At 39.5% G+C, this 24,628-nt stretch overlaps 1 protein-coding gene across 2 annotated transcripts in view; it reads right to left on the bottom strand.

Annotated features, from left to right (window-relative positions):
• Positions 1 to 24,628, bottom strand: part of BMPER (BMP binding endothelial regulator) — a 170,946-nt gene that overhangs the window by 8,093 nt on the left and 138,225 nt on the right. For both annotated transcript variants that reach the window (XM_007426348.3, XM_088149970.1), the window contains one exon: positions 997 to 1,127. In XM_007426348.3, the coding sequence (XP_007426410.2) occupies positions 997 to 1,127 (131 nt within the window). The remainder of the gene's footprint in view (positions 1 to 996; positions 1,128 to 24,628) is intronic.

Raw genomic sequence — 24,628 nt, 5'->3', positions numbered from 1 at the left:
AAAATCAGGTTTAGTTTCCATATTTTAAGTTTATGGAGCTTTCTTTTCATTCATCTTGTATTTCTTATGTCAATTTTGTATGTCAGTTCCAAGGTCTTCCAAAGAATATTCTCTTCGTTATCATAAACACAGAAGCTCTATTGCCCTTTGCATCTGCCTTTCCTTCTGACTATAAATGCTTGTGCAATTCTTCTGCACGTTGCTGTTCCTGTATTCTGTTTAGTTCACCTTCCAGTTCGTTGCTTCTTAAGATCAAGGCCAATAACAAAGGGAGCAGAAGATGAATTTAGCAATCCATCTGAGACTAAAGCCAGACTTTTTTTTTCCATATGCACATCTGTCTTCTGCTTCCCACTTCAAATATTACATAGTCATCTGCTTTATTGCTTCCCCTTCTTTGCTTTAAATATTAGCCTGAGATCAGAAGTTAAGGAGGAGAGTTTTTCTCAATGCCATGTTAAAAAAATGTGAACGTGAATTATTTTAGTAAGCTCAAGAGGCAGAAGCAAAGCCATGAACAAGTAGCCGAATTAGTTAAGCCTCTCTGTGGATGCTGGGAATGCTACAATTAATGTTGGCATTTGGGCAGCGTGGAATGAATGCTTTTCACTTTTCACCTAGGGTTTTGAAAGCAACGCTGTACCTCTCATCTCAACTACAAGCACTTGAATTTAAATTATTAGCAGGATCAGTATACTAGGCAATGTTGATTTACTTATTTATTCCTCTCTCCTTTCCCCCTTCCGATGAAGGCAGATTTATTACAGCTGTACTTCCATATGAGCTAGAAGCAGAGCAGGAAATGTTATTAATCAGCCAGAATAATTCCAGCCTGGAACTCGGCAGTCCTTCCACTAACTGCTACTCCATTCAACAGGCAGACTTGGTGTGTGTACAATATGAAGTAAAGAAACTGGGGAACAGAAGCAGGGTTTTGCACGTGTGAAATGTCTTAAACCCTCATGGCTGCAATGCATGAAATGGCGAATCCCTTACCAGCACAATTTTCTTCAGGTTTCCAATGGACCTTCAGACCTTCCCTCTGACAAGCTCTGGCATAGGCTAGAAATGACTCACAATAGCAGTTTTTATGGACTGGGCACTCGCACATATCTGTCACGCAGGACCTGCAAGAGAGAAAGGAGTGAATGGGATCCCTGAGAGCCCAATTTTTAGAAATAGGTAAAAACAGTCACATCAAGTTTCTTCTATGAAGACCTGCATTCATAGATATTAATGTTGTTTCTATAAATGGTTTACAAACAGAATGGGACTTTCCAATTCCTCTCTGCATCTACAACCCTCTTGCCCGTGCAAATCTACATCTGCAACCTTACTAAAACCTCGGTAAACTTGTTTTATTTATCTAAACTACCCAGACGATACATAGTGTGACAGTATGTGTGATCCGAGAAAAAATTTAGGGTCCAAACTTTTACATTCAAATGTTCACGGTAAAACGAATACTATTTTTATTTTATTCAATTTATATGGCTGCCCCTCGCACCACAATGACTCTGGGCAGCTAACAGCAGTTAAAAACACAAGCAACAGTAAAATAAAATAAAATAAAATAAAATAAAATAAAATAAAATAAAATAAAATAAAATAAAATAAAATAAAATAAAATAAAATAAAATAAAATAAATACATAATGGGCAGTCAAGGTAAAAACTTATCAAACAAAAAATAACCATTTCACAGGTTCTGACAACCGAACCCCCATGCCCAGGAACGCAAGGAGGCATGGGGGTTGTAGAAGGCCAGCGTGGCTGGGGTCAATCTAATCTCCAGGGGATGATGTTCCAAAGGGCAGGTGCCATGACAGAAAAGGTTTGCTCCTCAGGTCCTGCCAGATGTTGCTCCTTGATTGACAGAATCCATAACTTGCCTCTTCTGCTGGGTCTGATGAGACAGGCAGAAACAATCAGGAGAGGAGGAGTCCTGAAAATAACCCAGCCAGCCCTTTGCTATGAAGGGCTTTATAGGTGACTGCCAGCATCTTTTTTTAAAAAAAATAATATTTTATTGAAATTTTAAAGTTACAAAGTTAAAAGTTAGAAATGAAAAAGAAAATTGGAAATACAAATGATAAAGAAAAGGAAAAGAAAAAGTGAGATAAAGTAAAAGAAAAAGAAAAAAGATATGAAAAATAGATAACTTCCAATCTATCTCTGGTCTTAGGAATAATAAGACTATCATAGGTGCTAGTTTTTAATACATTAAGTAGGAATAATTCTTTGTCAAAACATATCCCATTACGTTTATAATCTAATCTTCAAATCCCCATGTAAGCTTCACCCCACCTGCATTTTGCAAATAGTCCATTGCATCTTGAATGGCACCCAGAAGCCTATCGATAACCAATGCAGATGTGTAATTAAGGGGTGCCCATAACTGCTTGCACCGCTGCATTTTGAACCAGCTGCAATTTTGGGATGTTCTCAAAGGGCAGCCCCAAAGAGATGATATTGCGCATGGCAATACCATTTATTTATTTAATAAATGTACATGGCCGCCCATCTCATATACATGACTCTGGGTGGCTAACGATTAAAACAAAAATAAAAACAGAGTAAAAACACAACCAAGAATTAAACACATAAAAAACATAAAATAGCAGCCCAGAACCACCACAATATCCCACAATCAATATATCCAAGAAATGGGCTCACCCACATTATCAGGGCCCGAGGCTTGATGGCGGAGGCAAGTTTTTCATGCCTGGTGAAAAGCAAGTCACCATGAGGTAGCTACAGCATGAGGGACTGTAAGGGGTCCAGGAAAGGGTGCAATTGGTGCACAACACGAAGCTGTGCAAAAGCTTGCTTAGCCATGGCTGCCACCTGTTCCTCAAACAGGAGCCAAAAGGATCCCCCCCCCCCAAATTTCATACTGGTTCTGTCTGGATGCAACCCCATACAGAACTAGAGATGGAAAGTCCCTGGAACTGGGGGCCCTAAAATCCACAGCCACTCAGTTTTGCTAGGGCTGAACGGAAGCCTGCTTTTTCCCACTCAAACCCCCACAGCCTTCAGGGACCAAGACAGGGCCTGCACAGCAGTGGCGTAAATCAGCTTTCCCCAAGCAGATATTCTCCCAAAGCACCGGCCCTTGACACACATTATTTTCAGCAATTTAAAAATCACTGGGAATTCTGGGAGTTGCCCTCCATTGCATCTAAATCCCAAGATTGGGGAAGAGTGCAGTAAATGTATGGTTGGAATTAAGAAGAGCTACTGAGTCTTCCCACTCTGCAAATTCTTATAGTGAGCAAATCTCTTTATTGGGCTTAGCATGGAGACCAATAAAAAGCAACAGATTTAATTAAAGGATCATTACAATAGGACTACTAAATCTGCGCTGTGAGTGTGGTGGCACTGGGGGCACCAAAGGGTTTTGTGATAGCCTGGGCTTTTGAAGCCCAGATAGGGTATCCCTAAGACTGACCTTGTAAGTCCAGCTCCCTGAAGATTTGGCAGGCAACAAACCTGCTCAACGTAATATTTTTTTAAAAAACAGAATAATTTACTGAAAGCCATTCTAAATAGAATTATATTATTATATATTATCATTAAAATAAATATAATCTATAACTCTAATATTATGGTGAAGGACAAGGGCACCCATGGAGATGTCAACAGCATGAAAATGGTGTGTACAACTGGTTGATCAAAGGCGTGTGAGATGCATGCAAAGTGTGTTAAACAGGGACAAGGCTTCAATTTCCTGATCGAACATACCATTTTGACCTTGTAACTAACACACACATGCACACACACATACACACACCCCAGAACCATGGGAGAGAACTATGCTATGTTGGAATGAAGAGGGTAGCAATTCAAGATATCTGGAGGGCAGAAGGTTGAGGAAGGCTATAGCAGATTGATGCAATTTTAATAAAGTGATTCATCAATCTCACAGGCTGGCAGCAAACTTTTGCTCAGCTGAATGATTTGAATGTCGTTATAAAACCAAGTCCAATGGATAAGGCAATTTCTGCATTTTTCAAACTGCATGGCACCATGCTGATATGGCATAATCTTTCCATTCAGTAATAGCAGTGGGCTGCATCATCGTGCTCAGGCTGATGTTGCCTGAAACTAGAAGTAGCATTCTTTTCAGCTGGCAGTAGTTCCACACAGGGATATTGTTACATACAAACAGATTGCCTCTTCAAGCATCTTGTGAATACGCTAAACACTTTTTGGCATTGTTTCAAGAACCATTTTCAAAGAACTAAAATGGGATCTGAATTTACAAGAAAGAAAACATAAGGCATTGGCTCCCTCTAGTGCTGAATAGACAAAGTATCGAGGAACAGGTACTTGCAGTTGTATCCAAAAGTGTTTCAGAGTCGAATACTTTAAACAAGGAAAAAGTCTAGTACGTTGTATGCAAATCACCACACAGGACTAACACTTGCTGTACAGCAAAACTATATGGGAAATCTTGTACAGAAAAATAATGCTGATGTAGGCATAACTTCCTTGGGAAAGATATTCAAATGCTGTAATGTTTCTACATCTACAAAGATCAGAATCACGCAAGCCAAGGTATTCCCTGGGACACCCTATGGAAGCAAAAGTTGGACTTTGAAGAAGCAAGATAGGAAAAGTAATTGACACTTTTGAACTTTGGTGTAGGACAAGACTTCTGAGAATACTGTGGACAGCCAAGAAAACCAGGCTCAAATTATCCTACTTCGGACACATTATGTGAAGACCTAGCTCTCTGGAGAAGGTTCTAATGCTGGGAAAGGTGGATGGAAAGAGAAGAGGATGACCAGCAAGAAGGTAGATGGACTTAGTTACAGTGGCAACGAGTGCACTATTGGAATATCTGAAAGGCCAGGTTAAAGGTCTTCAAATTCCACTTGAAGGAGTTCTTTTCTGCCTGGGATGACTTCCTAAGGACAAAGCCAGCCAGGTTATTTTTTGTTGAATTGCCCAACTCAAACCACTCTAGGTGGCTCACAATTGAACAAAAAAATTAAATACAATTTAAAAAGAAACCAGCAAAAAGATAAGAAAGCAGATAAAAAATACAAGATGGCAAACTGGGCCAATAGCAAAGCTCACAAGGGGCTCCATGAATCCTAGCCCAAGGCCAGGTCCTCCGAAATACCTGGATTGCAAGGGGAATTTCATTCCAGAGGGCAGACAATTATTCATAAAGGCATGTGTAATGCCTTTTATGTAAATATGAAAATATATTAATTTGATACATGCAGATTATTATTATTATTATTATTATTATTATTATTATTATTATTTATTAAATTGATATGCTGCCCATCTCCCACAGATTATTCATCAAGAAAAATGTATTTTTACTCTTTGGTGTGTTACTTCCTTCCCCCTGTGCACTAATACAAACACACGTGTAAACAATCTTAACCTTCAGTTCTCTGAAGGTTTGCAGCCTCAAGATTTCATGCTAGAGCATAGATAATACCAAACAGGTAGGATAGATTGCTTGATCCAGAATTGGAACTAAGCCTTGAAGGAACAATATAGGATTTCAAACCTGATGGGAAGAGAGGTTGCTTTAGCACTGTCCACTCTTTTCTTTAAGCACCCTGTTTCTTTTCAGTAGCTTTTCCCTACAAGTCACTTTACAGATCTGGCTGAATCTCACCTGACGCTGCACTAGATGTTGATGGTCCCAGGTGGATGCAAGGAGGTTTCATTTGTCAGGAGATGGTAATAATCTGATATATATGATAACAACCATTGGCAAGGAGAAACCTACTGAAGGCAGAGTCACCCCCCCATTTGTGAGGCCCTCCCCTACAGAAAGCAAATCTCCCCCCCCCCTCCATTGCTCCCACATCATCAAAACATGTGAGCACGTCTTTAGCAATAGGCCTTTTTTGCATTAAAGTACAGAAAGGGTCCAATTCCTGAGAGATAGTTAAGAGAAAGAATGAGCTTCCTTATATGCAGTCCTATGTGCATGGACACATCGGGGTTTGTTTTTATATATATTAAATTTTTGCTGCCTTCCTTCCCTTGCACATTGCGTATTGAAAATGCAGACATCTGGGCTCTTTCATCAAACATCTGCAGTTCTTTTTAGCATATGATAAATAAGTGCTCCAGATCTATCTTCCTAAGTGGGATTACCTTTTGTCTCACAAATCCAACATGATGTAGTCTGTGTTGAAATGTAGGCACTCTCCTAATCCATAATGTTATATAGATAAGAAGAGACTCAGGCTAAGAGAGACTGAAACTGGTGATTGGCACAGGCATTCTGATGCTATATATATAATATTTAAGCAGCCTGGTGTAGCTAGCTCCAATGATCTACATCATTACCATACAAAAACTGCAAGGTAGTGGGGAAGAGGGTTGTAGACCTAAAAAATAACACTTGTTCATTAGGCCCTCTTGTGCAATGAATGTCTGGGAAGAAATTCTACTAACTGGAGCAATACGTTCCAAAAGTTTGCATTCAAATCTCCTAATTTAACACTACAGATATGCAAAATCTGTCTGATGGCTTATCCAAACTGCCACAATATTTTAATACCAAAACTCAAACTGAAGTTTTATTTTGCTTCACATAAAAGCAAACTGCTTTTTCTTTTACTGAGGATCAGTGAAAAATATTACAACATCCAAGCAGGAGATTGATGGAAAGGAATTACAGATATATCATCTTTCTCTTTTTTGCTCACTGTAGCAAATTATTCCTCTGTGATCGTGACATGTGATTGAGTGTTGGCCAGGCTAAGGTCTGAGAACCTCAGAGCATGCAACCCAAAGCCATGCAAGAGCCAGTACATTGCTCTTCCTTGACAACATGGTGTCTCATTTCAGGATGCATAGTGGAGATGGAAAGGGGAGCACAGGCCACCTAAATTGCAGCAACATTCTTCTTGTGACACCTAGACCTGATTTAGGAAGAAGACTTTCCAGACTAGGTTGGATTCTTTTCTGAGGAGCAGTCAAACTTCAACCACATTGCTTTGTACAAACTTCTCTCTGGTGGACTCTCTCTTGCATAGCCCCATTTCTGAGGAATCCCCTCCCAATGTTTGGCTTCAGCATTGATTGCTTTTAACTGGATTCTAAAAACAAAGTCCTCAAATCTGTTTATTTTAAACATTGCTATTATTTTCTATGTTTAAGTTGCAAATTTAACTGGTACTGATACTTATTGCTGGTTTAGAATGAAATGTTCTTATGCTGTTACAACGTATGAATTTTTAACACTTTTTTATGCCCATCAGGGCAATATCAGCAAATTCTTTCCCTCTCTCCCCAGCTGGTACCACTGTTTGCTCTGTACCCTTCTGCTTGAAAGAATTACCCTTCCTAATTCTTCTGCACATCTCTTCTCTCATGGCAGAAAAACCCAGCTATTAGAGAGGGCAAATAAGATTTCAACCCATCAGCAGCCCTCTTGCAGGTCCTATTTTGCATTTGTGGAGGAGTTAGATTTTTAGGAGCAAAACTGAGGCAATTAAGATACCTGTTTTACCCCTTTAAAGTTCTCCACACAACTGAATCCTGGCCCCACCATCTTTTGGATGTGGCTCTTGATATGTCACAGAAAGCCTGATAAGACCCTCAAGTCAACAGAAGTTGTGCACACCTAGTCATCGTCATCATCATCATCTAAACTTGTATGCCCCCAACTCTCAATGACCTGATATAAGGTCAACATCTACTTGGTCATGTACCATTTCTGTGGAACCACAATGGTTTGTGCACAAGAGGAGGGGAAGGAAATATCAGTTGCTAAATCATTTAAGGAAACAACCTAGTATTCCAAATACTAGTCCTATTATTATTAGCTATAGTCCTATTTATGTCATTTCAATTAGATGGTTCCACTACTTCACTATCACCTTGGTAGTAGGTGATAGTGGTCCATCATCTGGAGGACAATAGCTGTGGAGAACCCATAAACTCTGCAATGAAGAAAAATGCAAAAGCAAAGGAAGAATATTCATTCTGCAGGAAGAAAGACTTTGAAATTATGTTAGCTCTTGGTGAAAAATTCTGGTGATTTTATGATGAATTAATAGGTATGTTCCTTGTACATTCTGCTGAAAATTACTGTAAAGAACAGAATGTCACATAAAAAGGGAGTACTGAGATGTGAGCAAAAGACAGAGAGGCTAATGGATAAATTACAGTTATGAAGGAGGCTAAGTGATCTAGAATCTTGTTCCTGGTACTAGTTTTACCCAGAGGCTTTGACATTTTAATTCCAAAATAGCTCAATCACAAGTACTGTCATCTTTTAGTTTACTATACTTCTTCTTCTTCATGACCTCCAGAAGTGTTGGATTTTAAATCCCAGTATGTTGTGCAGTGATTATGGGACCAACGCATGTGGACAGCATCAGGATCGGAATACTATTATATGTTAATCACAATGATCTGAGTATCAACTTTTACGTAATTAAAACTGCAATGTAACAGAGAGGTCTATGCAGCCTACAGATCATTCCAAAGCCAAGAAAAATACAAAATGTCTTGCTGGAAGAAAACACCTTGGAGAAAAAGAATTAAACAGCTGACTATTGGGGAAGGAAGAACACCTAGCTAACTGGCTAAATGCCATGAGCGTTCCCACTTTGTTTTTCTTTTTATTATCAAATCTTCAATGAGTATGCAGACCATCCTGTTCCTAACAGTGGGACTAACAGCTGCACTTTCAATATCTAAATCTTCCACCCAACTTGTAAATAAATATGCTCTTTTGCAAGTTACTTTCAATAAATGTATGTCAGAATAAACCCATAAAAATGTTGTGCAGAACTGGGCTGTTAAATCTTTCAGAGTATCTTGTTAAAAATATAAAGGCTGAAAAGAAAACTCCAGAACAGTTGTATATTTTCTAAAACCACATAAAACAAAACTTTTCAGGACTTTGTGATCATAATACCCACCTCAAAGAGCTTCACTCATGATCCTCCTTAAATCTGGAGCCATAGTTCTGAAGACAATAAAAATCCCACTCACTTCCTCATCATTTTCCTCCTAATATTCTCCTGATGAAACTAACAGTAGTTCCCCTCTTTCCCTTATGCTATAAAGACACATATTAAGAGAATCATACTGTCACTCCATCCAGTTTCTGGATAGAAAGCAAGCCAATGTCAAAGAGTTTAGACCGTGGTTCTTCCCATTCCTCTTCTGCACAACAACCAACTAGGAAAATCTCTGTGGACTGATGAGACCTGAATGAGAGAATGTCCTCGTGGACAGCTCATATTTACTTCTCTTAAGGATTCATGCACTGGGGCCTGTTCAATCAAAAAATGGCTGGCGTCCTCCTAAGCACCACTCCTCAAATCCTGAAGCTCCTCAAGGGAAACATTCATATTTGGTTGGAGCTTTTGATGGCCTGTTTCCCTCTGCTAAGTCCCATCCTTCCCATTCTTCCATCTTCTTCAGCCCTTCCCAGGGCCAGAAATTAGAAACAATTCCCTAGACAGCCCAGTTTGAAATATTTCTTTCTTCAGTGAGAAAGGCCAATTTGGTCCTGCACTCCCTCCTCTCGTGCTGTCTTCAAATCTTAAAAGCAGATGCACTCCCTACCCTGCTGTTGGGATATCTGATTTAACTACACCTCCCATCATCCACTGTATGCGAAGGAAGCAAGCACAATATTGAAACTGACTGTGCCTGCCATTACTGCTTCTCTGCCTGCTTAGTAGGTATCGGAATTGGCCATTTGAATTCAGCAAAATACTGCATGTGTTGCTCGGGCTAGACATTGCCTATCCCACTGCTAGAGAAACAAACAATTGCTGCTGGGAATGTCCTAAATCTGTTTCCCTAATGCATCAGGTACCGCTGCTTATTTTTTCACATCTACAATCGTAGTTCTTCCCCATTTGTTTTCTGGCAGGTGCGAGACCCAAGATATCAGTTTACAATCTGTGCAACTGGCCAGCAGAGTTATCACACATTATCAGGGGTGTGGTATTGTTTGGCTCATTTGTTTTCTCAAGGATACTATTTCTTGCAGCATCCCACATAAACAGGTCACCCCTCTAATGGCAGGAGATAACCTTTGGGCAATTGCCAAGGTTTTGTATGTGAAAAACAGAAGCAGCTGGCTGGGATTTTCTGGTGTTAAGAAGTCAACAGCAGTATTTTCACTTAATGAGCATATCAGAGCTGTATAATCAATACATGTATACTGGGGAACCAGATCTAACTTGCTGCTAGTAGATCATTATGCAACAAGAGCACATGTGGTTCTTTTGCAGCTGCCCACACGGGCTCTAGAGAGCCAAAAGTCAGAAGAAAAAGGGGTGATGTGGAGTAGCTATTATACTTATGTCTCCACATAACCCATCCATCCTGCGTGGCAGAAAACCAGGCTTTGCTCCTGGGCCCCATCAAGTGCTTGAATTCTTGTCATCAGAAGTTAGCTACTTAACGTTCCCATCTACTCAAAACTCCCTCCTACAAACTGCCCCTTTAATCCAGTTGTTTGCTGAAAGAAGATGTGCCAGAAAATCAGTGTTGATGAACCTTTGGGATGCCCCCTCCCCAACTTTTTTTTTTTTTTTTTGAGAGAGAGAGAAAGAGAGAAGGAATAAGACAGAGAAATATGAGTGGGGTTCCTGGAAAATGTGAACACTGGCCAACGTGTTACATGTTATACACAGCCATCACAGGACAATGGTGTAGGCTTTAGTCCTTTATCCTTTGGATGAGAGAGCTGTGAAGACTTGTGCCCTCTGTTTTGTAGTATTTGGTTTTTTGCTAAGACCTATGTAAACCCTAACAAAAATAAATGTGCTTGTATAAGAGAGCACATCCACTAAGCTACTGGATCCCTAAAGATAACTGCTACACCTCCAACCAATCATATCTAAGCTGCTCCTCTGCACCCTTCCCTTTGGTGTGAATGATGCCACCACCAAGCTCTGATGACTATTTTATCCCCAAAGCGATTCATATCTGTTTTCAGAAGAAGATCTCCTGCCATTCATTTCCACTGATGAAACAAATGCTGGGTGAACGTCTGGAGGTGTGAACTCCAGCAACAGTCTGCTCAAGATCCAGATTTAGGGGGCTGCGTGACGAGGTAAGAGTTCACAGTAGTCAATTGGCTATGGATGCCACTCTTTGTATTGGCTATTCTTCTTTTGAAAGCCAGCTTGACGTAGCACTTCAAGGCATTTGGCTAGAAACTGGGAGATCATCCGTTTTAGTCCTGTCTTAGGGACAAAGCCAGCTGGGTGATGCTGGGCTGGTAGCTCTCAGCCTGTGATGGAATGGAATTATGAAGGCCAAGCTCAGGGAGATAAGCATTTTCTTAGCTCACTGGAACCGCGTGGGAGGAACAAAAGGATGAGACTGACACCTCTCTGAGGAATTCACACTGTTGTGGCTGGAGGACTTTGGGAGCTGGGGTTTTAGTCTGGGAAGATTCTTGCTAGAGGTTGTAGCTAATAAACATAGCTGGACTGAATTTGCATGGTCTCTTGGAGTTCCTTGGGCTAGGCCTGACACAGCCCTAAGAAGGAGGCAAGGGCAAAGCACCTCTGAAAAATGTTGCCAGAAAAACTGCAGGGGCTTGTCCAGGTAGTTGCTAGGAGTCAAGACTGACTTGAAGTGACAAAAACAGAAGACCTTATTTTAGAGGTATGAGCAAGTGGTGTTGAATATGACACTCTTTTCTTCCCAATTACCACTACCTGTTGGCCATTATGTTTAATTCTCTATTTTGTCAATGGAATGACACTGCATTATGATGCGCATTCCTTGGAAAGGCATCCTGGGTGGAAAATGGCAATCTTTCCCCATAGCCATAATTTCTTTCCCTGATGCTTCCTGGAACATTGCAGTAGTACCTGTTCTAAAGCTATTATGATGAATTTAATACGACAGGGTGCATCACTGGAAAGCCAAGAGGAGCAATTGGATATTTTGTTTTCTTGACCTCTACATTGCTCTGTCTTAAAAGCGTTGAAATAACCCTCACACAAACTTTTATTACCCAGAAATCAGGCATAGGGAAGATGAACATTTTGACTCAGCCTTAAATGAACGAGCCAAGCTATTCATCTAAGGTTAGCCTGTCAGCATCCTTAACAGTATGAACTGGAACAAAGTCACTGTGAGACGTAGGATGAGCAGCCAGCCTCACTGATCATTCAGGCTTTGATGAATCAAAGCATTGCCTAATCTTTGGGCTGGTCTTGAATTGACTCCTAGCTGGGTACTGTTCTATGAACTGCCATGACTGTTTTCCTTCAAGAACTTGAAATTATGGTTCTTCTGTAAATACTGAAGCAGTATCTGCAGACAGTGGGGCTTTCGTGCAGCTTATATTTGGGTTTCAAATTCATACCATGCATACTTGGAAAATAAGGCTAGAAATAAATTCTCCCTGTGTACACCAGAAGGGACTCATTAAGAATATTTGGAATGGAGTTAAGAATGCAAAGCACATGCCTTAATGTCTCTCAGAAAACAGACCAATAGTTGTCTATTTTGGACATATATTAGCCTTGCTCATGGAAGTGGTTCCACTGATTTTAGTACAAAATTCTGGCAAACAAGGCTTACCCTTACAAACTCATATATACACTCCATGCACAAGTGATTTGGAATTCTGCATGGTTATACTCACTGCAGAGAGAGCATAGAACAGCTACTTGCAAATATCATAAATCAGGACTTGAGGCCTACACTAATGGTGCAATAATTGACATTGGCTAGTGAAGGCACAAAAAGGAATGCAAGTGTTATCCTGAATCTGAGACCATACTGAGTTAGGACCTCAATGGGATCTCCTACTTGCCCTGAGGTAGAGATATATAACTGGGTCTCATCAGGCTATTGATCTTATCTCACTCTGAACTGATGGATTTCCTCTCCCAGCAGTTTTGTGTAAATTGGGGGAGGGGGGCAGAGAGAGAGAGACAAGCCCTGGGCATCACACACCAGAGTGGTCAAAGGCTCAACCTTTCATCCCCCACTATCAACCACCAGACCCACCTGCTCAGGAAGAAACAGACCACCATAACACTGTGGTTCCAATCTCCAACCCTTACAGGCAGTTTAGAATGATACCATTACTGATAGTACTGAAAGCCTCTGACAGATCCAGCCAGATTAGAAGAGCTGCATTCTCTCCATCCATATCCTATCTCTGATTATCTACAAGAGCCACCAATGTTGTTTACAACTCATGTCCAGTTCTGAAACCTAGCTGGAATGGAACCAGACAATTGTTTTCTTCCAGGATCTTCTGCAAATGAATGTCACTCTCTCAAAAACATTCTCCAAAAGGGGAGGTTAGAGACCGTATGAAGTTGCCAAAACCTCTAGATCAGGGGAGACTTCTGCAGAAGCAGGCACTAACCTTCCACTGTAGTTTTTTCACCACATCTCAGCTGCACAGGACCCATGTGATAGATTATGATCCATAACCTTCAAGGAAGAGGCCTTCTTCCTGCAGTAGATTAATTTGGGCTGATACACATATACATGTACACATACACCACCTCCCCCACAATGTTTAGCATCTTCCTTTAAAAGTGTTTTAATAAATCTCATTGCCCCTTGCTCATATAATACTGAGCTTGAGTTTTAACAGACAGTATGCAACTGTTCAAATGAAAAATAGAGATAAATGCCATTCCAGTGTTTAAATACCTAAGGCATTAGATCAGTGTTTCTCAACCTTGGCAGCTTGAAGATGTGTAGACTTCTACTCCCAGAATTCCCCAGCCAGTATGCTGGCTGGGGAATTCTGGGAGTTGAAGTCCACACATCTTCAAGCTGCCAAGGTTGAGAAACACTGCATTAGATATTGTACTATTCCTTTTCCTGACACGTTTTTCTGAATGAAATGCATGGGTCATATGTTTTACATGCACAGTGTGGTGTTGTGGTTACACAGTCAGATGGAGGAGATTCAGGTTCAAGTTGCTGTGGAAACTTGAGGAGTGATTTGGAGCCATTCCCTCCTCGGTCCAACCTACTTCACAGAGCTATTATAGGAAGGGAGCTTCATCTATAAGCCATCTTAAGCTCCAAGAATAAATATAGATATAGGTATAACTAACAAACAAACAAACAAACAAAAAATGATAGATGTTTCCATCTGCCTTGAAAGTTGAACATTTTCTGCTTTAATGTACATGTCCATTTTCCTTTCCCTGTTTTGACAGGGAAAGTTTTGTTAGCATCCAAATATGAAATACTATTTTTGCACTATTTATTTCAGGATCTCAGGGCATTATGAAATGTAGCTTCATTTCAGCTCAGGAAGCAAACTGAGCCTCTACCCCCACTGATCAGTAAACCATGGCACTGGTGAGTTTTCGTTGTGCTAGTCCTGCCTTTCTTCTGTGACATCAAGATTTTCACAGTAGGAGAAAGCCAGGATATCAAGCACTCAACATTACTGTCATCTGATCAGTTGGGGCTCCATTTCCTTCCACGTCTAGTAATGCACTCAGTTTTGTACTTTTTATCTGTCAGTTTGTAAATCAAGATCTAAAACATGCTACTTCACCTTGGAAATTTCTTATTCCAGATTGATTAATATTAGTGCTTGGGCTGAGAGGACGCAACAAGAAATTTGCTGTGGTTTTTTCCCAGGAGGAGTTGAATTTGCCTACAAGTTAAGTTGAACCAAAGAATTCAATAACAATCTGTGCCTCGGGCAGCCAATTTACAGGCAAGCAACAACAGAATGAGATCCTAAATCAAGTCTCTTTAACTCATTAGGGATAAAACAATCCTCATGAATCTAGACTGAATTACTTCTAAAGATTTATAAGTTGATAAGGGCAAAATTGCACATCATAGAGTAAAAATGAAATTTCTTTAGCTCTGAACAATTTGCTACTCAGATGGAATTGTTACTTTTATGGTTACCATACCTAATTATTGCATTTGAGGCCTTCAGTGTGTAACATGAGAGTTTACTAATTTGTTGCTTCTATGTGGAGGATGAATGGAAGATAATAACTAGATATATAAAGCATTTGGTTTGTTCTGTTGAATGCCACTGATCTGTCATTTATGATGTCAATCACCAACAAATATATTTAATGTCAAATGGGCACTATCTTTGCTTGGTCAGTAACAAAGGTACAAAGTCTGTTGCAGCCCTCCCTGTTCCCCTATTTGTTAAATGATCCTGACTGTAAACCCTGGAATAACAAAGGGTTTTGTTTCTTTATTATTTTTCTTACCATCTTATTTATTCACTGAAATATTTCTAACTTGCCCTGTTTGAATAGATCATAATCAAGAAAGAGCAAGGAATGATTAAAAAAAAAAGCCTTAAATAAGCAAACAAAAATCCACAAACTAGCATACCCACTCACATGGCATGCCTTATTACTTAGGTAATTACTTATTTCTTAGACAAAGTAAGATCTGCTTCAACCCCTGAGATCCCAAATCATATGGTACTTTAAATGTCATCATCCTTATATATCTCTATACACGCAATGGCTGGTAAATGTAGAAATGAAAACAGATATGATGACCCCCACCCTGTATGCAGGACATATGGTGTATGCAAAATGCAGATACTACAATCAGCTATCCAGGATTCAATCTTAAAGGCAAACAGGCCTGACAATCTGCAGCAGAAGTGGTTTTAACATCTAAACTGAGAGAACCTCGTGCCAAGCTTTAGAGGACCAAAAGGATGAGCAGACTATCTGATCATTAGAGATGAATGGAAAACAACAACTCAAATTACTGAAATTGGTCTTTGAGTCACTGATAAATATGTCTGAAGACTAGGAGAACTTGGTCTGTTTTCACAAGGAAAAAAAAGCAGTGTGGTGTCTGTATATATCCTCACACACAGATATTTTTGTGTGTATATAATTGCAAACTTATTTGTGATTATTTGTAAAAAGATTTAACACATAATGTAGTGGCTATAATATTTGCTTATATAAAATCTTTCAGGAAACTGTTGTGAAATTCCATCACGCTACAGCAGAGGGAGAGACAGGAAGAAGAGTCTTCCCATCGGTTCCTGTACCTAATGAGAATAGAACTAGTATATACATTTAATAATTGATGCCTTTGTTCTTTTCCTCCTTCTTCATTTTTCTTTCTGTCATGTCTTTTGGATTATAAATCTACAGGCAAATGGTTTGCTGTTTTTTAAAAAAAGATTATGCAAATTACACTGAATCTTTTTAGCTGAACAGTGGAAGAAATAAATGTTTTGTACAAGAACACAGGATCTAGGAAAAATAAGAAGAGGTTTTAATCTTATCTAAACTGCTCTGGAATATTTTCGGCTGGGGAATCAAGTAAAACATGCTTTAAATTAACACGATAAAGAAAATAACATTGCAGTCATGAAATGTAATTGAGAGCAAACTGAGTGCTTTGTTGTGATTCAGTCCCATTGAAACCAACAGCAATCACGTTTATAGTTAAACACTTTCTCCATTCATTCTAAAGGCATGTGAACCTTGCTTTTTCCAGACTATTTCCCATGAGAATAATTCATTCAGTCTTTTATAGAAGCCAAATTGTTTTTCATACACACAGAGAAAGACACGCAGACTCCACTTAACCATGATATAAAATAATCTTGATATATTATACTAAATAATGTGCAAAATGTGTACTTCATGTAACAATTACAAACATAGAGAAGATGGAAGAAGCAACAGGAAATGTCTTAAGAACATCTGCACTTATTTAATCCGTTCAGTAGACACTGTTCAACAAATCAAAATTCTTCTAAAATAGTTTTTCCAGAGGGATATTATTAAGGTGGCTATCAGAACTGTAAAACCAAAACAATGTGAGATTTAGTATCTGTACTTTTACTCATACATTTTTATTAAACAGTAACTGCATGCTTGCCACTGTGGCTGTGAACATTTATCTAAAGACCAGTATAGTTCTTTCATGCTGTTTTCATTACTCTTCTCCACTGTAATTTGAAACTATTTCACAGTATCAAATACAATATAAAATATTTCACATAATTTAATTATTCTTTCCACCTGAGACTAATTTTTAGAAGGCTATTTTGGATGCTTCAGAAAGATCTATAATGTAAATTCTGAGGGGAAATTACAGCCTTTTCTGCACGGAAACATGAAGCATTTTGATTAAATTAGGCCATGCCTCTGTGTAGACTGCCTTATTTTGTTAACTAAGGGTAGCTTGTTTCAGCTTTATCATAATTGTCATCTTAAGTTTCTTTCAAGTCAAGCCAAAGTAGGGTAAACCACAGTAAGGCATTTTTAAGCTAAAATACTGCTAATAATAAGAGTGACCATACAAAAATGAAACAAAGATATACCGGGGGGGGGGGGGAACCATAAGCACAAGTCTATAAATGTCTTCTTGGAAGTAAATACTATGATCTTCATTCAGTCTTACTCCCTTGTAAGTGTGTTTAGGAGTGCAATCTTAAACATTTACATGACTTGTCATTCATATGCCCTGAAAACGTAGAGATTTAAAGTCAGATGTGTACTGTATGCATACTTTTTCCTATTCTTTTGCCTTTTCTGTGTATTGTGAGGGGGAAAAGATTGAGTCATAACTTCTCACTGTGCTAACACTACAGATGAAAAGTAAACATATATTTGATGTTATTTATCAAGAAAGTTTCTCCTTGTCTGCTGCGTCTAGTTCACTGGGGCAACACAGTTGTTACATTATTTTATCAAGTAATGAACTTTTGAATTTCAGCTCTGGTTTAGTTTGTAAACCAACAAGTTTCAGAGAAGATCTATACACAGGGATGTCCAAAGGACATGGTAAAAAAAGTCGAGATCAGCCACAATGACACGATCAAAACTCCTCCTCTTTTTTATGTGCGTCGTGTGCACGACACACATAAAAAAGATGGGGAGCTTTGATCACACCATTGTGGCCGTCATCTTGATTTTTTTGCCCCTAGCCTGCAGGCACCCTGTCTGTACATATATCTGCAGCCTCAGAGCAGCCTGGAAAACCTATATAGACTTCATGTGCACGCAAACATTTCTTGCATGTTTCTTAATTTCTTCCCAGAAAAAGGATGGATCAGGCCCAGCCCAAACTTTCAAAGAACATCCTTGCATGAGCATTGAGAGAAAGGGGGTGGGGAATTTGGTGAAAGAGAGAAGAGCTATCAAGGAAAAGAGACAGCTACTCCTGACTCTGGCCTTTGCCATTATCAGCATACAGTCTTAGTTCCCTTTCTCAGAAGATACCAGGTTAGGGTTAGGGTTAGGGTTAGGTTCTTGAGATCAAAAGAGAGTGAGAGAGGTATAGGTAGAGAGATAGAGATGCAGAATCTTTACTCCTGTTCTAGGTCCAGTGAATACTAGCTCCTCAGATAACTTAGAAGGTGTCACAGAATTATTGAATTGGAAGGGACCACTTAGGCCACTGAGTCAACCCCCCTGTTCAGTTTAGAATTAGCATCCCTAACAGATGGCTGTCTGGCCTCCACTTGAACATACAGTATCTAATGTAAGGGAGCCCACCACCCCTCTGAGCAATTGTTTCCACTGTTGAATTGCTCTTACTGTTAAGAATTTTTTCCTTAGCATTCAGTCCAAATAATCTGCCTTCCTGTAACTTAAAGCCATTATTCTGTGTCCTGCATCTGGGGTCATAGAAAGCAGAACTTCACCTTCTTTTGCATGACTTTCATTCTGGTAGCTAAAAAGTATTGCTGTATTCTGTCTTAGTTTTCTCTTCTCACAGCTAAACTTCCCTAGATCCTTTAATTCTTTTTAGGATTTCTCTTGACTTCATTTCCTTTATTTCAGCCACATAACACTGCTGATTAGCATGCAGCTTATGATCAATTATTATTCCAAGATCTTCTTCAAAAGTACTGTTGCCAAACCAGAAATCACATTGTACATCAGTGCATTTTATTTCTGTAAGATCTCTGCATTTATTTCTGTTAAATTTCATTCTATCATTTTCAGCCTATTTCTCTAACCTATCAAGATCCTTTTGAATTCTAATTTGGTCTTCCCTAATCCCAATTCTGTGATGTCTACAAATGTGATCATCATTCCCTAATCACTTCATCATTCAAGTTATTTATGAAAATGTTCAACAACAAAGGTCCCAGGACTGAACCTTATAGTATCCTACTCAATACCTCCCACTAGGAGCCACTAATGGATTACTCTTTGAGTAATTCTGATAAGATGCTCCAAGATGCTTACAATTGCATTGTTTTATGATGTGCTCGAGACTGACTATCTGCAATTCCTTTGATCCTCCCCACTTTTCCTTACAAAATAGAGACCTTTGCATTCCTCCAGTCATCTGGCAGTTCAGCTGTTCTCCAGGATTTCTCAAACATATGATATAGAGTCGCTATGTGAGATGGGCAGCTATCTAAATGTGATGTATAAATGAATGAATGAATGAATGAATGAATGAATGAATGAATGAATGAATGAATGAATAAATATAAAATTTTGGCCAGATCATCCACAATTTTTGTCAGTGCTTCTGGAAATTAAAATCTAAGCAATTTACTTCTGCTGTCCTCCTCCTTTCTTTATTGGAATTGAGTATCTCCTTTTTAGAAATGCCCACCCGTCTTGAGCTCATTTTCCCATTAGCTACTTCTATCAGGGGATCCTATTAAGTGTTGGTTGCTCTTAGCTTATAATAAAAATCATTTTTCTAAAGCCAAATCAGAATCAGTCAATCAGTACATTAGCCAAATCTTATGAAATAGTCATGTGTGAAGCCTGAGATACTATTTGTTCATGAGTAAGAAAAGGCTCACACCTCACTCCCTTGGTAATTTGCCCTTTCCTAGTTTAAAGTATTTAAAGATGTACTCTATCTATGCTTTCCAAGTATCCTACTCCGCCACCAGCCTTTCCAGTGTTGTAGTTGCATTGGGAGAGGCACAAATCACTTACTCCTTGACACCCGGAGCCTAACCTCTATAATCAGCTGAACAACTGAGAGCAAAGTAGACAGGGAGAGAATAAAGTAGATGGGATCACCCATAATAGCAGGCACCAATATTTCCTACATTTACACATAGATTTATCCTATAACTCTAGTTTAGAACAGACCAAAGTATCAGTAGACAACATGGAACTGCTCAGAGAAAAAGTATCCCATCCAATAAACTGGAAAATAGGAGCCTGGAAAAGTCAAATGAAGCTATCTTCAGTTTCTGAAGTTGGATGTTTCAGTTTGATGTATCACTGTATATATTTCCTGGGAGGTCCTGCAATATAAAAATAAACACTCTCCCTTTCTGAGAAAGTGTTGCATTCCTAAACTGTCTGCAACACGCTCCTTGGAAAGACAATAGAAGGAATATTCCTTCAGGAGGCTCAAGAACATTAAAAAAAAGCTGTTCAGCTCTTAATGGGGAAAGGGGGGCAGCTAATTCACTAACTTGCTTTTCAGATTTGGTGGTCTAGTGATGATAGAGTGAAACTCCTACAGTCCCCAACCAGCAGGTCTAACATACTGAAAGCCTCCAAGATGGAGAAGACCAGAAACTAGACAGTTTGAGAACTAACAAGAATACAGTGGAAAGAGAAGGATGGATTACAGATATTTCACACCTCTCCATTTTTATCAATAGTAATAATATTTATAAGCTGCTTTGTTTTTCTAGTTGGGAGGAGGAAACCAACTCATGCAGGCTGATCATTAATATCACAGAAGTAGGGGCTTTCTATCAAACAGTAGGGCTGTGCAGTATTCAGATTGAACACCAAAAAAGGGGCTTTGGAGCTCTTAATTGCACCTTTCCCCAAATTACACAGTAGCAACAAGAAATGCATTTTAATGAGTTGCTGACAGATGCTATGTTCTCATATCCACATGCTCTGAAGGACCTTTTTGCCTTTGAATCCAAATCACTGCATAGCCCTATCAGACAGTACACATTTTATTTTATTTTACTAAGTTATACATGGACCTCCGCTGAATAGTTCTGAGCACTATATAACATTAAAACTCATATAAAGTCATACTCAATACAACAAGGAGCATCAAAAGCCTCTAAAAAGGCTAACCCATATCACATTTTGAAATAGTGTTTCATTTTTCACATCTCTAGAGAGTATACATGAATAAATATGTGTAGAAAATGTTATAAAAGTATAGCGCAGCTAAAGCAAATTATGCAAGATAGTTTCATGTTCTGGAACAGGCCAAGCCAAGAGTTAATCTGAGTTAAAATTTCTCTGAAGAATCCCAAGAGAAGCTAAAAGAGCTTCAGGTTGCCATCCCATACAACCTGCCAGAAAGGAACTCCTGCTAAACTCACTTGGCTTGCTTCCAGCTTTTGGTTGCCACTGAATTCTGCCTAAAAGAAAGTTTCTCAGAAAAATTTGAAGTCAGTGGCCCAATCCATATCAGAGGATACATACACACTTCGCCTTGTTTTCACCTTGGAATAGGTGGGATGTGATGTGGAAGTAGTGGACATTAGCATCAGTCCTTAGTCATAGTCAGATCACTGCCTGGTCAGCCTACAGCTGGCCAATACTACCATTCTCCACAAGGATGGGGGACCAGTTAAAATGGTCCTGCCCAGGAACCTAATGGATCATCTCAGTTTCCACTGGGCACTTGGGGTTTCTCTCAAAAGTATAGCAAACAACTCTGTCACATCATTGATCTCTGGAAATCAGCAATGACAAAAGTGTTAGATAAGATTGCCTTGAAGTGGCTTCTTCCTGTTCCCAGAGCCCAAGAAACTCCATGGTTTTTATTCTGGCACCATCAACATACATATGACTCCCAACTATACACCCACATTCTGGGCCAAATAGTAAATATTGTAGTAGACACTCTGGATACTTTAAGGATCTACGTGGAAAGAAACAGACTGAAATCAAACCCAGTAAGACTGAGTGTCTCCTTGTTCAGAAGCTTATGAGCTCCTTGGGGCCCCTACTCTAGCTCTGGATGGTGTTGTCTGAACCGAGAAGTAGATCCATGACTTGGGGGTCCTCCTGGCTCCCTACTAGAACAGTATGTAGAATCCAATGTTGGAGGGGTGAAGGGGCTTTCTGCACCCTTCTGGCTATTACTAGAGTGGGAGGCCTTAGCAATAATCACTTAATCTCTTATTACTTTGAAATTGGATTACCTGGGGCTGCCTTTGGATTACTCAGATATTTCAACTGATGCAAAATGCAACATCCTGTATGCTGGCAGAACAGTCACTTTAGTAGTCTAACATTGATACTACATTGGCTATTGTTTGTTTCCAGGTACAGTTCAAAATACTGTTTCCTATCTATGTAGCCTTAGAAATAAGCCTTACGTCCAGGTTACCTGTGGGATTGTCTACACCAAACAAAATCTATCTTTCATCTTTGTTCAACCTATGAGGGGATCCCCTGGGTTCCCCTTCGTTCTCAGGTTAAGGGAAGATGGGCCTGGAAGCCCCCATACCTGCCACACTCCTCTGGAATATGTTATAATGAAGATTTGTTAAGCACCAACATTTCTGTCATTTTGCATTTTGTTCTTTGAAGATTAATAATAATGCTTGGGATGGAAGTTTAACCCTTACTTATGTAATGTTTTAGTTATTATTAATATTATTATTATTCATGTTAGCCACTTGGATTCTTTAAAGCAGAGCAGAATACAATTGATAGTTAATCAACCAATCAATCAATCAATCAATCATAGCAATCTATGAGTTGGGTGGGCAGAGAGGTGGGATGATGATGATGATGATGATGATGATGATGATGATGATGATGATGATTATATGGCGCCTCACTCCTAGCAACCCTGGGCAGTTTACAAATTATTAAAAATATTTTAAAGAAGAGAAAAACCGAAAGCAAAACAGAGCAAAGATGGCAAAGATAACAAACCCAGAAGGGAACAAGGAAAAAGAAGAAAAGGGGGCTTCAATCACACTTGCCAAAGGCCTAGGCAAAGAACCAAGTCTGCAGGGCCCTTTGAAACACCAGACTGTGCAGGCCATTCAAATATCAGGAGTAACCTCATTCCAAAGGGCAGGTGCTGCTACAGAGAAGGCACACTTGTGGGGTCCAGATAGATGGTCGGGCAGATACTATGGGAGACCGGCAGTTCCTCAAGTAACCAGACCCTAAGCCACGTAGGGCTTTATAGATAACAACCAGCACCTTGAATCGCACCCAAAAGCAAACTGGCAGCCAGTGCAGCTCACAAAGCAGAGGTGTTACACAGGCATACCAAAGCTTGCCCATCATTGCCTGAGCCACTGCATTTTGGACCAGTTAAAGTTTCTGGTTGGTCTTCAAGGGCAGCCCCATGTAGAGCACATTGTAGTAGTCAAGCCGTGAGGTGACCAGGGCATGAGTGACTGTCTGAAGGGCCCCTCAATTTAAGAAAGAGCACCCCCCTGAATAGGGAAGTGCCACCCCTATTTCAAGGTCAAAGATAGAATACCGCACAGTCTTATCAGCAAATGTAAGCCAAGTTCAAGAAGTGTTTGCGACAGTACCCTGTGGATATGTAGCTGTTGTCTGACCAGCTGTTTCCAGCATGGCCACAGGCCCAAGATATCAATACCACCACTACTGTAAGTGTACTTGGCCTGACACTGACTCAGAATACTTGTCTTGCTATGAATGTACACACTTCCTTTGCCCGCAGTAGCTTCTGAATACATGGCACATTATTTAGCATTTAAAATATCCTGCATGGGCAAAAAAACAGAGGGATTTCAAAAGTGGGGAAATCTACCAGGAAATTCTCCTAGGCATTTTGACAAGAGCTGACAAGCAGCCATTGCTCAATGGCAGACAATCACAATCTATAGACACAGAGGTTTCCAGGATCTGCTGGCAACTATGGATAAAAAGTGTTCAAAGTAGTACAGCTAAGAACCACCGCTACTTGGGACCAGTAAGAACTGCTACTTGTCAGATTACTCAGGATTACGTTAGATGGATGAATGGTCTGATTCAGTAAAAAAAACTTATGTACCACAGAGGAACATTCATAGTAAAGTGCAGAAAATATGAAGGGTACCAGAAGTGAACAAAAATACAGTCTTCTTCTTGCATATATTTCCTAGAGCTTTTTTCAAGTGAATGACTAAGAAGGAGTAGATTAGTTTTCTGGAAGCAAAACAACACTGATTTTACACATCCATTAAAAATAAGCCTATCCAAACTATTGAAATATATAAAATGTTCCATGTTGGAATGATCATACTCCAGAACATTCTGTTTTTACCCTGGAATGTCTCCCCTCCCCCCCCCACCCCGCTTTGAAACAGCCTAATCCAAGCATGCTGGAGGTGGTTTGTCTATTTCCAGAAGTAGTTCAAGATGATCTGGACACATTTCATCACTCCAGAACACACAGATTGGCCCATTCCAGGAGAGAAATAGGATATTTGGGAAGCAAACCAAAATATCCCGGAACCAGATTGCTCTAGCATGGAACATTTTATACATCTCTGTTAAAGAATTAAACAAATATTAAACATAGGCTATGAAAATATATTTTCCAAGATTTGTTATTATGTATTTGTTACTTGCTACAGAAATAGCAGCTTGCATGCTAAAGATGATGTATATTTTATTACTATTACAGGAACATGAATAATTCAGTTCAAATTAAATTATATCCCTTTAAAAAAATTAAAAGATAAAGGTATAGAATGAAAGCTCATGGGA

Source organism: Python bivittatus, unplaced genomic scaffold (assembly GCF_059951505.1).
Source record: "Python bivittatus isolate LINGU-HERP-01145 unplaced genomic scaffold, Pbiv_v1 ctg000610_np1212, whole genome shotgun sequence".
In the NCBI taxonomy this organism is placed as follows: Eukaryota; Metazoa; Chordata; class Lepidosauria; order Squamata; family Pythonidae; genus Python; species Python bivittatus.
This window is presented reverse-complemented; position numbering and strand designations above follow the sequence as displayed.